General features: G+C 45.0%; 2 protein-coding genes across 2 annotated transcripts in view; both read right to left on the reverse strand.

Annotated features, from left to right (window-relative positions):
- The window catches only part of TTN (titin), a 242,029-nt gene that overhangs the window by 187,960 nt on the left and 39,458 nt on the right, over nt 1-14,611 (reverse strand). The window contains exons 45-46 of the mRNA XM_074911579.1: nt 14,119-14,175; nt 222-2,753 (exon numbers count right to left, since the gene is read on the reverse strand). Coding sequence (XP_074767680.1) covers nt 222-2,753; nt 14,119-14,175 — 2,589 coding nt within the window. The remainder of the gene's footprint in view (nt 1-221; nt 2,754-14,118; nt 14,176-14,611) is intronic.
- Nucleotides 4,379-13,067, reverse strand: LOC141962280 (uncharacterized). The gene is made up of 2 exons (XM_074910194.1): nt 12,759-13,067; nt 4,379-12,452 (listed from the first exon to the last, which is right to left on the reverse strand). The coding sequence occupies exons 1-2, from the start codon at nt 13,065-13,067 to the stop codon at nt 6,933-6,935; spliced, it is 5,829 nt and encodes a 1,942-aa protein (XP_074766295.1). The 3' UTR covers nt 4,379-6,932.

Here is a 14,611-nt window from a genome sequence, read left to right on the forward strand (position 1 = left end):
GAAGCAACAAAGTTCCTGACCAAAGAGTGGGGTGAGGGAAGGGAAAGACTTTGCAATGTGGTAAAAGGAGCCTATAAATCCAGACAGAAATGTGGCCCTGGGATTAGTGGCGTGATGGTATTAATACTGTATCTGTATCCAGAGTTACAGCCACATAGTAGGGCAGTTTCATTAGTAGAGCAGTGTAGTAGAACGGCAGAATTTTCTCCCCATAATCCAACCTCTTTTAACAACTGTGAGTTTTGCTGCTGTTGCTCTTTTTCCACCTTGATTCAGTGCCACACAGGTGTACTCTCCTTGGTGAATCTCCTCACACGCTTTGCTTATTACTAGCATGTATGTGTCCTGATCTTGCAAACACTTGAATTTGACACCTGAAGACACCAGTTTACCCTCAAAGTACCAGTTCACCTCTCTGACATTTTTTATGACAGACACCAGACTGACACTCTCCCCTTCCTCCACAACAGTGTTGACCAGTTTGGTGTGTATGATGGGACAACCCTCTTTGCTTAGCTCATCTTCTAACCCTTCCAGACTCTCTCTTTCTTCTTCCTCACACATTTCTTCCCTATTCTCCTTTCTTTTCAGTATTTCTGTGGGTGTCTCAATGGGAACACCTGTGGAGGCTATATCAGCAGTGGCTGCAGCTGCACCCACATCCTTGATTTGACCATGCCCGGTCACAGTGTTGATTATTTGTGCAGATAAAGGCTGCTCCAGGGGTATTTCTGCCTCTATAGTTCTCTCAGCCTGCTGGGGCTCCAGTTTAGAGGCTTCATCACAGGATTCTCCTGAGAGAAGTGGACTGGGATGGACTGGCAATGCTTCAGATTTTTCATCTGTCAAGAGATGTTTTTCTTCACAAATAAGAGAACAGAAAGCCTCCTTCAAGATTGTTTCCTGGTCAACTGTCTGAATGCTGACTTCTCCCAAGGAGACTGAGATTTCTGTGGGACTGAGTCCTCCTGTGGTCACAACATAGGTGCACAGGGTGTGGTTTTGTTCCTTGGTGATGTTTATTGTCTGTACTTCAATGTTTTCTTTATCAGCCAACCATTCTGAAAACAAGAGGTTTTGCTCACTTACCACTGCAGCTTTCAGTGCATTTCTAGCTTGAGACTTTATGTCTAAGTTGCAGCTCTTAGGAAACTGAGCAGTGAGCTGGCTCTCCTTGTTGAGGACTTGGCTTGGCTGAAGTTGGTGACTGTACATTTTTTCATGGGGTTGTCTCCCTGCCCTTGGATACTGCCTAAGTGGGCTGGCAAGACTGATGACATGTTCCTCCTCTAGGGGCTGGTTTTCTTCTAGCAGCAATGGAAATCTCACAGCCTGTCCCTCACAAATTCTTGCAGCAAAATCTTCCTCTGCTGCTTTCAGGGAAGAAATGTGCTCCAGGGGCACAGCTTGGCCCGCAGTGATAGCCAGTTCAGATGGAAATCTGGGTTCAGCCTTCAGCTCACTTTGCATTGCCTGTAAGCCCTCAAGGACCTGGATGTGGTCACTGTCTATGGCACAGCTGTCAGTGCTGCTTGACACCTGTAGAAGGGCTTGGGAAGTCTCTGTCTTCAGAGTAGCCATTTGCTCGGCTGCCTTGGGGATGACTTCCTCTTTGGGCAAGAGTATCTGTGCAGCTACAATCCCAAGACAGCCCGGCAGCTGTGTCTCCATTGCTGCTGCAGGCACCACACTCTGGGGGCCAGCAGGGAGAGTTTGCAGTGGCTCTGCCAGAAGCCTGCTGCTCTCATGTGTTGTGGCCACCTGAGCTAGCATCTCTTCAACACTCTGTGCAGCTAGGCAGGCTGGTGGCAGGCCAGGCAAGATGTCCTCTCTGCGCAGCACGTGCTCCACCTGACTTGTCTGAAGCTGAAGAACTGCTGGGGACTCCCTCATGGCCTCAAGGCTGAGTGGTCCTTCCATGGCAGGAAGGTCGACAGCCTCCTCATAGGAAAAGGGGCTTTGGTCCTCTGCCACAGCAGAGTGTTGCAAGGCTGGATTCTGCCTGCACACAGCATGCTCCTCGGGCAGCACAAGGAGCTCAGCAGAGCATGTGGCTTCACCCAGGGTGCTCACCGCCCTGCACATGTAGAGCCCAGTGTCCTCTTCCATGCATTCCCACACTGTCAGGGAGCCCGTGCCATCAGGATGGTGAGCAACAGAACGCCGTGCATCAGAGAAGAGCTGCTCAGTCCCCTTGAACCACTGCACATCTGGACATGGCTCCCCAGCCACGGTGTACTCAAAGACTGCAGTAAAGCCCGGAGCACACCTCACACTGTCTGGCTCCCTGGCAAAGTAAGGGACCCCTGGTATCCGCTGCCGCACGTGGAGGTGGGCACTGCATGTGGTCTCACCATGTACATTGCTGGCCACGCACCTGTACTCGCCCTCATTCTGCACACCTGCATATGGGAGGATGAGGCTGTGGTCATTGCCAGCAAACACTAACTTACAGTCCGTGGACGGGGTCAGCTTCATCCTGTTGAAAAACCAATGGATTTTGGGTGTGGGGCTGCCAGTAACAGTAACAGAAAGCCTAGCTACATCTCCCTGCCAGACTTCAACATTTGAGACCTGTTTGAGGAAAAAAGGGGCTTTGCCCCCCTCCTCCATTTTCATCTTTGCATTGCTGGAATAAACTGGTTTTTCAGGTTCAAATTCAAGTGTTTTCTCTCTATGAGGCAACTGAAAGCCGCTGCTGTAGCCTTCACTTCTTCCTTCCTCAGAAGACACAATAAGAGAGCTAGCAATGTCTGTATGGAAAAAAATTGTTTAGTTTTACTACAATGTTTAAAAGCACACTTGTAGATAGTCATAAACAGTGTCAATGAAACTATTTCTGTATATCTGGAGGTTTTCTCCAGGTATATTTTTACTGTACAGCAGTTAACAACAAACACAAGGTCCTCTTGCTGTCAAATACACACCTGACAAAACCAGCAAGAGACATGCTGTGCTGTCAGGTTACTTATGAACTTCCCATCTGGATCAACATGGGTGTCTCTAGTCCTGACATCACAGTATGGGTTAAGCATATCCCCAGGGTGTACGGTACAAGGAACAGCCAAGCAACTTTGGTGTATTTCACAGATATAATTGAAGTGGTATGTGCCATACATATTTGTATGTACATTCATACAAACAAGTACAATGGAGCAGTGCCAAGACCCTGGTTTAACTCAAAACACGAAGAAAAAGCAGAATGCCAGAATTAGGATTGAAAAAATAACACAAACTTTTCAGTGCACCAACCTTTCTTGTGGTGCAGTTAGTTCATCTCTTTCAACTCTAAATTTTGTCTAACACACTAAGATATTACTTCTCCCTTATCAGCTTTGTTCTGTTTTTGTCTTTAGACCCTTATGCTTACAACACCATTATTACTAAAATCATGACTTTGTACCCTTGATTTAGTGTCATTGATTTAGATTTCTGCTTTTAAACTCCTCCCTGTCACAATGTTGCATATTTAAACTCCCACAATACTAGAGAAAAAGAGGACAGAGCACTTTAAGGATTTTTCTTTTTCTTCCCTTTGTGAATTTAGACATTTATGTGTTGGACCACTTTGTTCTAATGGTGGTTTAAAAATGACAGAAAAGATGTCAAGAACATGTCTTTCTCTGCAGATGCTTGACACATCAGGGAAATTTGAGACTTACAGAAATGGAACAAGCCATCTATGAAAATCACGGCGCAAAGAAAACTTTTGGAAATCAAACCCTGTTGTCCTCACTGAGTCATGTTTGCTCAGTTAAGACCCACAGTATTTGACACTGGAAAGATATGAGAGTTGTTAAAAAGAATAAAACAAATGTGATTGGATAAATGTCTCCAGGCACTCTAATGGTGAACCTTGATAAATTTCTCGATTACAATGCCTTAAATTCCCAAACTTATTGTGAGATAATTTTTGCTGCACTCCAGTAACAACTGTGAAGAAGAACAGAATATGCCATACCCAATTCTTTCTCACTGGTTTTAGCAATTATTAATCTGGTCACAAACACCATAATACACATAGCATAGCACAGTGCATACAGTGGTTAACTGCCCAGGAGAGATGCTTAGGTTAAAAAAAATTACACCAGCCCTTCAGTATTACCTACCAGCCTTGTTAAAACAGTAGGGCAGTTTCCCCAGAAATTAAAAGTGCTAGTGAATTTGAGACTGGGTGGCAGAATTGGGCCCATAATAAAGTATAAAAATTGAGGAATGAAACATACGCTAACACATGAGAATTCTTTATATACAGGAGTGTGGCAAAAATTAATGCATTTTGTATGTTCCTCTATATTTACGACAGAAAAACTATCCAGATACTTTTTCATACTTTAACTATGTCTGTGAAAAGAATAAAGTACAAGAAGCAACAAACTTAAATCATTTACATATTTATTTCACAAATTAACCATACATGTTAACATTCAATACACATTGATGACAAACAAACATAACTCGTCCTGTTTTAAGATTTAAGGTTTGTAGAAATGAAGACAACATTAAACCTGACAATGAAATTGTGAGTTTTGTAATTCCTATGAAAGCACAAAATTTTGAAGAGACATGGTCAGTCATGGCCCCAAGCTATACCAGTTGCCCCAGAGTAAGTTTATTCTAAACTAGAATTACTCCAGATTTAAATCATTGTAGCTTAGGTGAGACTTTGTCTCTCCAGTTCTCCTGGCTAATGTATGAAACTTAAAACAAGACTTTTAAACTTACATAAATCACTAACACTACTACACAGGTAGAGATAAAGAGGCTTGGCCATATATTCCAGATGTGAACATGACCTTGGACCTGTTTGGCTTATGGCTTCAAAAACAGGTTATGGGCCTGTTTCTACTAAAATTTTCAGTTCATTTATGTGCAAATTAAACCCACATCATAATTGCTTAGGACCTAACCAAAGGACCTCTGACCCCTTTGGCTTTGGACCTAAAAGACCCCTCATGCCACAGCTGACATATAACATCAGACAATTCATGCCAACTTCCCTAGGGACCTCTGCTGTTCAATGAATCAGTGCTACACATCTACACAAGAAATGGATTAAGGACACATCATGAAGCAAATCTTTTCCAGCTCAGTATTGGGTCAGACACTCACGCTTCTCTTTCCTACCACCATTACCTATGAGAAATCACAATTATCGCTGCCTTTTAACAATATACAAATCTTAACTCTTTAGCATGGGGTCATGACTGGGAAGAAACTGAAATGACACACTGTTACTAGCTTTAACCACTGCAGTCATTTCTCCCATGTACTGGGTCATCAGAACTTGCCAGTCCTGATTTTAATTTTGTATTGGGCAATGCAATCAGGCAAAGTGAACCTTTTGATCAAAAATTACAATCCCAGGGTAGTCTTAAAAGATTACTGAGTTTTTTAGGCATGCTGACCTCAGTGTGAGGACACATCAAACTCAGAAATAAGAACATGCATGAACATAACTGAATGTACTATAGGAATAGTTCTTTTATGCTTAAAATCACCATGCTCCTTAAGGCAGTTTGCAAGGCAACTGACAGAAATTTGTAAATAACTGGAAGAACCTCATGAACACATAGTGAAAGTAAAAACAATTTTTGCTTAGGGTTCTTGAACTCAAGGTTTCGACTTGGCATATAGGTAACTGGAAAGCTGGCATATGCATTAGAGAGTAGTTTAACTTCTGATAAACATTAATTAATAACTTTCATATTTTTAACATGTTTTCTTAATCAATTTATCATTTAGGTCAGATAGATCTAGTTCTGATTTAATTATGTCAGCTACTGCTGATTCCTCCTCCTAAATATTAGCATTATTTTACATACAAAAATATATACTCACATTGAGAAAACTAATGTAAAAATCTGCTGAGAAAATGCCACAGGTAACTATTGAATGTATTCTGCTTATTTCTGGTCATCTTGACACATAGCACACTTAACTGTTACTAATTTTTTTTTAAAAAAAAAAGAAAAAAGAAAAAAGGAATATGTAGAGATTTGTTTCTAATGTGAAAAAAGAATAATGCATAAAAATATCACACTGTGTTACTACTATGTAATTTTTATGAATTACATTGGAATACGGGGAAAACCAAAATTACTTTAATGAATTTACAGTTACATCATTAATTTATTATGCTCCCTTTCCTCTCCCTTTAACTTCTAAAGATACAGTACAAAATATGTTTTCATGTTTATTACTTGGTAATAGAGAAAAAAATCCTGTCCAGTCTCTACTAATGCAAAACTTTCATTTTCTTCCCATTGTGTTGCTTTTCTTTACAACTACATAATTCCCCTGACTCAAAAAAAAAGAAAAAAAAAAGAAAAAAGTCATTTAATTCCATGAGTCAGTAGAATGAGGCCCATGGAGCTAAGAATTTTGCAGTAATGGAAACTGTAAACACAGGATTTCAACTAGTGAGACTCACATGGTCTGACACAACATTGTGAGAAGGGGGAATACCAATTTAAGGAGTTATTTCTCAGAACTATATCCAAACTAAACATTTAGGTTACAACAAAAAGGTGTTTTCTGTGTTTTCAGGTGATTTCTAGCCTACACAAAACAATAATGATTGCACTGATGTAGACATACAGGAATATGTACACTATATGAAAAATTAGTCCTACATAAATGAGTGTCAATTAAAATATCATTACAAGAATGAGTAAGGACCTTGGAAGGAGCCTGAAATATACCTCAATGCAGAAAAGTGTGCACAAAACCTATGCACAGATTAAATCTCACTTAAATTCCCCAACAAAGGCAAGTTTAAGAGAGACAGAAATATGCCCACATAGACTGGTTTTCATCCCTAAAGGGATGAAAATCAATGCCCCTAAAATAAATGCTGCATTTTTACCTGCACTGAACAGCATAGAAAAATTTAGTGTTTTAAAACATACTCTAAAATTAATTATGGAAATTTAGTATAATGTTAGCACGGCACAAGTCTCAGCAGTTCCTGCCCTGTTAGTAGCTATACATTTGTACTGCCCACTGTCACTTTGAATCAAGTCTTTAATAGTCAGGCTGTGAGAACCCCCTTGCTCTTCCTGCGCACAGTACCTGTCCCCTTCCAACAACACCCCATCCTTGTACCAGCGGATACTTGGGTGGGGGGAACCAGTCACAAGACAATGGAAGCATGCTGAGGCACCTACAAATGTACTATAGTCAGAAATGAGCCTCAAAAATTTGGGTGGGGCTTCTGTGACCTGGAACTCAAAGCTGCAGCTCTCTGAGTCCTCTGCCCTAAATTCAACCTGTTCCTCTTGCGACGGCTCTGCAAACACATCAAAACTAATGTTGACACACTTCTCCCCTTCCACTTCTTGCTCTTTTTGAGTCACTGCAAGCAGTTGGATCGCTTTCTCTGAGTCATCTATGCGCGGCTTGAACTCAAACTCCAGCTCTATTTCTGACTGGTCACCTGGGCTCACAGTCTTACTCAAAAGCAAATCACACTTCTGGGGCTTGTGTGGTACACTGGCCACAACTGTCTCACTGCTTGCCTTAGCACTTGCTCCCTGCTGAGCCAATACTACAAGGGAGCCTTTGCACATTGCTTCTCCCAGCCTATTGATTGCCCGACATTGATAAGAGCCACCATCCAAAGGACTTATATTTTGGACCTTCAGACTGTGAAGACCCTCCTTCTGACTCACAACATACTTCCCTGTGGCAGGTGTCACACAGGTGTTGCCTCTGAACCACTGCACTACTGGGACAGGAGTACCTGTTACCACACACTCAAACACTGCTTCCAAGCCTTCTGTCACCTCAACATCTGCAAAAGGCACGGCAAAGCGGGGAGGCATTTCAGTTACTTGGAAATCTATTTTTACATCTTCATTCTCCTCTGTGGTCAAGCCTGCAGCTTGCTCCAGCAAGGCAAGTGGAAGGACATCCAGGGAAACCACCATGCTCTTCTTATCTGGGCTAAACTCAGGACTGGTTATGATTTTGATCTGCTTCTCAAACTCCTTCACTTCATTTTCATCCAGTTCCACTTCCAGGAGGATTTCCTGTGGTGAAGGTGACCTTGAAGATGTGTTTTGCTCCAGGTCAAAGTGTATAACATGCTGGTGGGTGACAGGGGGGGGCAGTGCTAGTGACTGCCCATCTTCAGACAAAACTTCCACCTGAGCAATACTTTTAGCTTCCCCGACAATGTTCACTGCATGGCACAGATACTGTCCTCCATCAGCTTTCTGGACATTAGTGATCTCCAGCACACATTTGTCCCCATGCTTCTCTATCCGCACTCTCTCACCCAGCTCCAACAGAGATTTATTATGATACCACTTCACCCCTGGCTTGGGCACACCCACCACCTCAGCCACAAAGCTCAGCGTACTACCCTCATACAGCCGCCTCTTGCTCAATGGCTTGAGGAATGCAGGTGGCATGTCCCTGCCTGATGGCTCCAGAGCTTCACAGGGGGTCCTAAAAACCTCAGCCTGTGGCTGGTCTGGAGGCTGCTGCCTTCTCTCACAGAGGGGAAGCATGGTCAGGGCATCCTTATATTCTCCAGTGGGTGTCTGGTAGCGTTCTGGTGGTGTGCTGTCCCCTGATGCAGAGCAGGGTCCCTCAAAGGGTGTGAAGTAGCGCTCTGAGGGTGTGTTGCGTTTTGAACCCTCGGATGGTGTGGAGTAGCGCTCGGGTGGTGTGCTGTGTCCTGAGCCCTCAGATGGTGTGGAGTAGCGCTCGGGTGGTGTGATGTGTCCTGAACCCTCGGATGGTGTGGAGTAGCACTCGGGTGGTGTGATGTGTCCTGAGCCCTCGGACGGTGTGGAGTAGCGCTCAGGCGGTGTGCTGTACCCTGAGCCCTCGGACGGTGTGGAGTAGCGCTCAGGCGGTGTGCTGTACCCTGAGCCCTCGGATGGTGTGGAGTAGCGCTCAGGTGTACCGAGTGGTGTGTGGTAGGATGCTGATGAAGCAGTTTCAAAGATCTCCACTGAAGAGGGAGGTGTGTAGAAGTGGTCTGAATCAGGTGACTCCTCTCCGCTCCTGCTCTCCAGCTCTATAGACATTTCTGACTCAGGAGAGAAGGGCCTGGTGAGTTCCTGTTGGTTGTTGTAATAGTCGTAAACCATACTGAAGGTAACCTCCTCCACTTCCAGTGAAGTGATGGTCTCTCGCTGCTCCTTCTGAACGGTCTCTTTGAGATCTGGAGTTTCCTGCCTCCCAGTTGACCTTAAATACTTGGCCAGGGATAAGTCAGGCTCCAGCTCTGAGGCTTGAACAACACTGGGCGCTGGATCTGCAGAAATATCATCCCACAGTCCTTCTCCATCCAGGCTATTCTCAGAAGCTTCCTCCGTAGGAGTCTTCTTCTTGCCCCAAGACTCCTTCCTTTGCTCCCTCTGTGCCACAGGATCATCCATTATTAAACCACGTAAGAGTTGCCCAAAAGAGAAGCCCTTGGTTGTGTTTGGCTCCTGTTGGGTGTCCCTGAGCAGCTGCTCAGGGGAATCTGTGCTTTCTATCTCACAGGTAGAGCTGCTCATTTGTGTCTCAATGACCTTTTCCATCACAGAACCTTCTTTCTCCTCAGCCTGATGCCCAGCCTCGGGTTTCTTTTCACGTGCAGCTTTTTTCAAGTCAATGATGAAGCTGTCACCATGGGAGTCTGTGGTGTCCAGTAGTTCCACACTCTCCCACACATGTGTTTCCTGCAGTCCTCTTTGGAAATTTTCTGTGGACTCCACCATAAAACCATGAATTTGTCCCTCAAGTGAATCCTTCCCCCAGACATTTACCTCTGACTCATTAATTTCTTCAGCCGCAGATCCCTCTTCAGCAGATATCATGGTGCTGCCAAGGGCCCCCTTAGAGATTCGCAAATCAACCCTTCTGATTTCTCTTGACTGTGCCTCATTCTGGGCAGTGACTTCCTCCTGCTGCATCATGTAGCTCTGATGCAGCTCCTCATTTAGAGGCACCTCTTCCACAAGCACATCACGTTGGTGCACAGGGGAGATGAGCCCAGCCACTCCTACCTCCACACTCTCCAGAGCTGTGGGGGTTTGTGCCTGTTCGGTGTCCACTGTCTCTGCAGCTGAGAAAGACTCCACAAACTTCTTCAGATCAAATGTGATATTGGTCTCATCAGTCTCAGATGGCAACAGCTGCTCTTTCAAACGTACTTCTTCTAGGTGAACTTCAACTTCCTCAGTAAAACCCTGACCTGAGTTTTCTATGCCAGGAGGAGTGAAGATTAGATCCACAGAAGAGTTGCCTGCATCAGACTCCATTTCTTGCAGCATTTGTCCATCATTGTGCACTTCCCAGTGTACAACATCCCTAGCATCAGTAATTTCTTCTTTACAAAGGTTATCATCAACCTCGATGTCCTGTTGAATATCAACTGATCTCTCTTGCTCTTCGGCCTGTTCCTCCTGCTGCTCCTCAATACAGAAGTCATAAAAGCCAAACTGATCCTTTGTGGGTATACTTGCAATGTTGTCCTGCAGGTGGGGCACACTTGGCTCTTCTACAAGGGGCACATCAAGAGCCATTGCCTTCCAGGCAGAGCCATCACTCTCCTCCATGTAAACATCACTCCCCTCTTGCACCGTGGGTGATACAGGAATGAAAAACTGTGAATCCTCACACTCCTTTGCCAGAGCAGACTGTTCAGAGGCATGTGTTTGCCCTTTCACTTCCATAAATGGTGACTTTAAGATGTCCCAGGACAGAGAATCTGTATGTGGTAGCACCTTGTCTCCTTCAGCCTCCAGATCCTCTGAAAAGTGACCTGAGTCCTTGGCCACCAGTTCATGCTCTTCTCTGGACATGTTGGGGTGCAGCTCAGTGGCATCAATTACAAAACTCTGTTCCTCGGAGACAGCTTTTCCCCTCTGCTGTCTTGTCTCAGAAATTCCATCTGTATCCCTCACACTTTCTTCTCTATAACCCATTTCTTGCCTAGCATAAACTTCCATGATATCCAGCACCATTGTTTCCTCCACCTCACTCTCCCTGAAGTCAGGAGTTTTCTCACTTGACTCTTCCAACTGCTCACCAGGAGGTGGAGACAGCCTTGGTGACCAGGATAGGTGGGCTTCCTCCTCCTTGGAGCATGTGATCTGTTCTTCTTCATCCTTCCCAAGTGTGCTGAGGCCTTGGAGGTGCAGAACATGGTCCATGGCAGGCAGTTCCCCAGTGCCTCCATCCTTGATGTACAACTTGGGTGTGCTGGGCTGCACTGTCAGCTCAGAAGCAGTCTGTGCTGTTCCAGCCACATTCTTGGCCACACAACAATACAGCCCAGCATCTGCAACAGAGACCCCTTGGATGTGTAAGCGGTACACGCCATTCTTGCCTTCTTCAAACCTCAGCCTCTCACTGGCAGAGAGGTTCTGGCCATTCAGGCACCAGACCACAGCTGGAGGAGGCTGCCCAGACACAGCACACTCCAGCACCACTGCCTCCCCCTCATGGCAACGAATGTGTGCTGGGGCTTCTACCACAATTTGGGGTGGATCATTTCCCACATCAAATGAAAATTTGAACTTGTGTTTTATGGTGGGAGCAGCCTGATTTGGAGAGGGCCGTGTAGTCTCCCTCATCTCTGTGTCTTGTTCTGGTGTTGGAGTGGGTGCAGTGATTTTGATTTCCACAGGCAGCGAGAGCAAGTCTGAGTCTTGAGCTACACTTGGCAGTCCCTGCACTGTTGCGAAGGCCAGGCTGACTTCTTCCTCCTCCTCCTCCACCTTCTCTTCTTCCTCTTCTTCTTTATCCTTCACCTTCTCCTCTTCCTCCTCCTCCTCCTCCTCTTTCTTCCCTTCCTCTTCCACCTCTTTCTTCATGGCCTCATGGGCTGGCATCCTCTGCCTCACGTGGAGTGCAGCTGAAGTGCTGACTGTGCCCAGTGGGTTGAAGATGACACAGGTGATGGTGCCACCATGCTGTGGGAGCAGGGATGGGAAGGTCAGTGTAGACCGGCACTCTGTGGTGTGAACAGCGGTGCCCCGGATGCGTCCCACAGGCTTGTCATTGTTGTACCAAGTGACTGTGGGCTGTGGGCGGCCATGGAAGAGGCAGGAGAACGTGCATCTGTGCCCCTCAACAGCCTCCTGAGGCTTGACCTCCTGGACAAAGAGGGGTGGGCAGGCCTCCAGGAGCCCACCTGGCATCTGCCATCTCTCTCCTGCAGCCTTGGACCCACAGTACCCCTTCTCTACCTGTACCGCAAGGGGCTCTGAGCCATCCATCCTAGCAGCTGCCTCAGGTGGATTGGGCTTCCCCAGAGGGCCCCCCTGGGGCACGGACATGAGGGATTCCTGCTTCTTTTTCAGCACTGCCCTCTTTGCCTCGCGCAGCCGCTGCAGCTTCCAACGGATCTCCTCATCCAGCAGCTCTTCAGCATCCACTACTTGGCCACTGTGCTCCCTACCACATGCCAGCCCTGGACGGTGAGGGCCCACCAGGGGCAGCCTCTGGAAACGAATGGTTCGTACCATGCCTCGGGCTGGGGAGAGATTCCCAACCACCTGCTCTGCCTCCTGCCCCTTGTCAAAGGGTGAACCACTGCAGCGGAGCACCACCCGCAGCCGGTCCTCCCACCGCTGCTGCAGCAGGCACTCCCAGCTCTCCTGCATCCACTCTGCTTTCCCTGCAAAACCCAAGCCCTGCTCCTCCCTACTGCGTGCCACCAGCAATGAGGCAGTGGACTCAGCTGAGCCCTCACTGTTAATGGCAAATACCCGGTAGCTGCCAGCATCGTGCTCCCGCACATCCCGCACCTCCAGGCTGGCATGGTGCATGTGCTCCTCACTCTCAGTGCGGATCACCTTGCGACAGTCCTGGTGGACCGGACGGTTGTTGTGAAACCAGGACATGTGGGGTGCTGGGCATGCCACCAGCTTGCACTGGAAGAGTGCAGGGTTCCCCTCCAAGACAGACCTACACTTGAGGCCCTGCGTGAAGGTGGGTTTACGGTTCTGGGAGCAAGCCAGCATTGCCACTGTCCCAGGTTCCTCAAGGTTCGCCTTGCTGTGCTGTTCTGCAAGAGAAGGAGACTGGGTTACAACATGCCACACTCTGCCTGCCATCTGATTGAAAAAAAGAAATCACAATATATTGAAATAAAAAATGGGCATGCAACAGATTTCATCACACACCCAGAAAAAAAAAAGTAATTCACTCACCATATTTGTTCGAATAAACGCAATGCCTTGCTCTGTTTTAAAGATTGACACGAAAATCGTTCGTTGTCTGTTCTTTCTTCAGACTGTGGAAATTTCTTCTTGAACAAGCAAAAATGAATTTCAAAATAACATGTTCTTCTGCGTGTATGTTTTTGCTGCCTGGAAAAGCTGTGTGTCTTTGGGTGGCAAAGAAGAAAATCTTACCTGACTTGCAGACAGTAGAATAAACGCCCTTTCTGACCCCTCTGTTTGTAGATTAAATGTTCAAACAATTGAGAAAAAAATATTTTGAAAGATATTTTTTAAAAAGTAAGTTATTAGCTAACATGAAATGAGAAGGCGTTTATTCGAACTAATACAGCCACTAACTTCACAGTGTTATGCACAGGAAAAAAGCAAGCAACATGAACCATGTATGCTATCTGCAAGCCAGGGTAAGAGATGTATAATGATGAATTAATGTATGTAAAAAAAGTGCAAGGAATCAATGGGAATGTGTAGCTTTCACATATCCTAAACAACAAATGCTTTCTAGTATACTTCATCCACCCATCCAGTAGTGTCCATTGAACTCATTAATGTTAGGTTGCTGACTTGCTTAAAAATAATATGATTAAGACTTATATAACTTCCTTCTGAAGTAAACTATTCCATGCATTCAAAAGGAAACAGAACAAATAAAAGCTCTGTGAACAGCTGCAAAGCATGAAGTAAAAGTTAAGTATATGGCTGCATAATCATAAATTTGAAGTTTTAAACACATTTTAAAACTTAAATAACCTTATAATGCAGGTAACCCTTTGCATATCAAAACAAACATGCAACATGTTCCAATATGCTTTAAAGTGTGTCTTCCTTTCCCCATCAGACACTACATGTAAGCTGATGAAAGCTTTTCACAATATTACTAATTACTGGTACTAATTATTCAGTGGAACATCATTGGTGACTGTACCTTTCACTTCCATTTCAATCTCTTCCTCTAGTTTCTCATGAATAATTTTTTCAGGAGCTAGAATAAAAAGAGAAATATTTTTGAGCTATAGTTGAAGTATGCCAATCAATGCTTTATGTAGTAAAAACATCCAATCTCAATCTCTTTTGCAAATATACAGAAATTCACACATACATATACATAAATGCATGCCAAACAATTCAAACACTCGGTAAATTTTGAGAACACGCTAATCAAATGCTTTCAAACTTGTTCGCAATATACACTTTTCTATAAAATTTGCTTTATTTTATGCAGGGTACGGGAAAGTTTCTATTGCAACATGCCTTTATCATGCCTTAAATCCCTGAAGAAAACAGTAAACAATCCACAGACTAATGAGATGCTTCTTGTTCTTTATCATCTCTCAGGGTATGAATGTACTGGAATGCAAAGATGCTATGCATGAGGAATTGATACTTGGAATGAACATGCAGTTGCCAACCTGTCACTC

The sequence above is a fragment of the Athene noctua genome, chromosome 7, assembly GCF_965140245.1.
Source record: "Athene noctua chromosome 7, bAthNoc1.hap1.1, whole genome shotgun sequence".
In the NCBI taxonomy this organism is placed as follows: Eukaryota; Metazoa; Chordata; class Aves; order Strigiformes; family Strigidae; genus Athene; species Athene noctua.

Coding starts and splice junctions, on each gene's coding strand:
- LOC141962280 (XM_074910194.1), bottom strand. CDS start 13,067: ATGGCAGGCAGAGTGTGGCATGTTGTAACCCAGTCTCCTTCTCTTGCA. Junction 12,453..12,758: donor TGCACCATGCCAGCCTGGAG/GTGCGGGATGTG, acceptor ATTCGTTTCCAG/AGGCTGCCCCTGGTGGGCCC.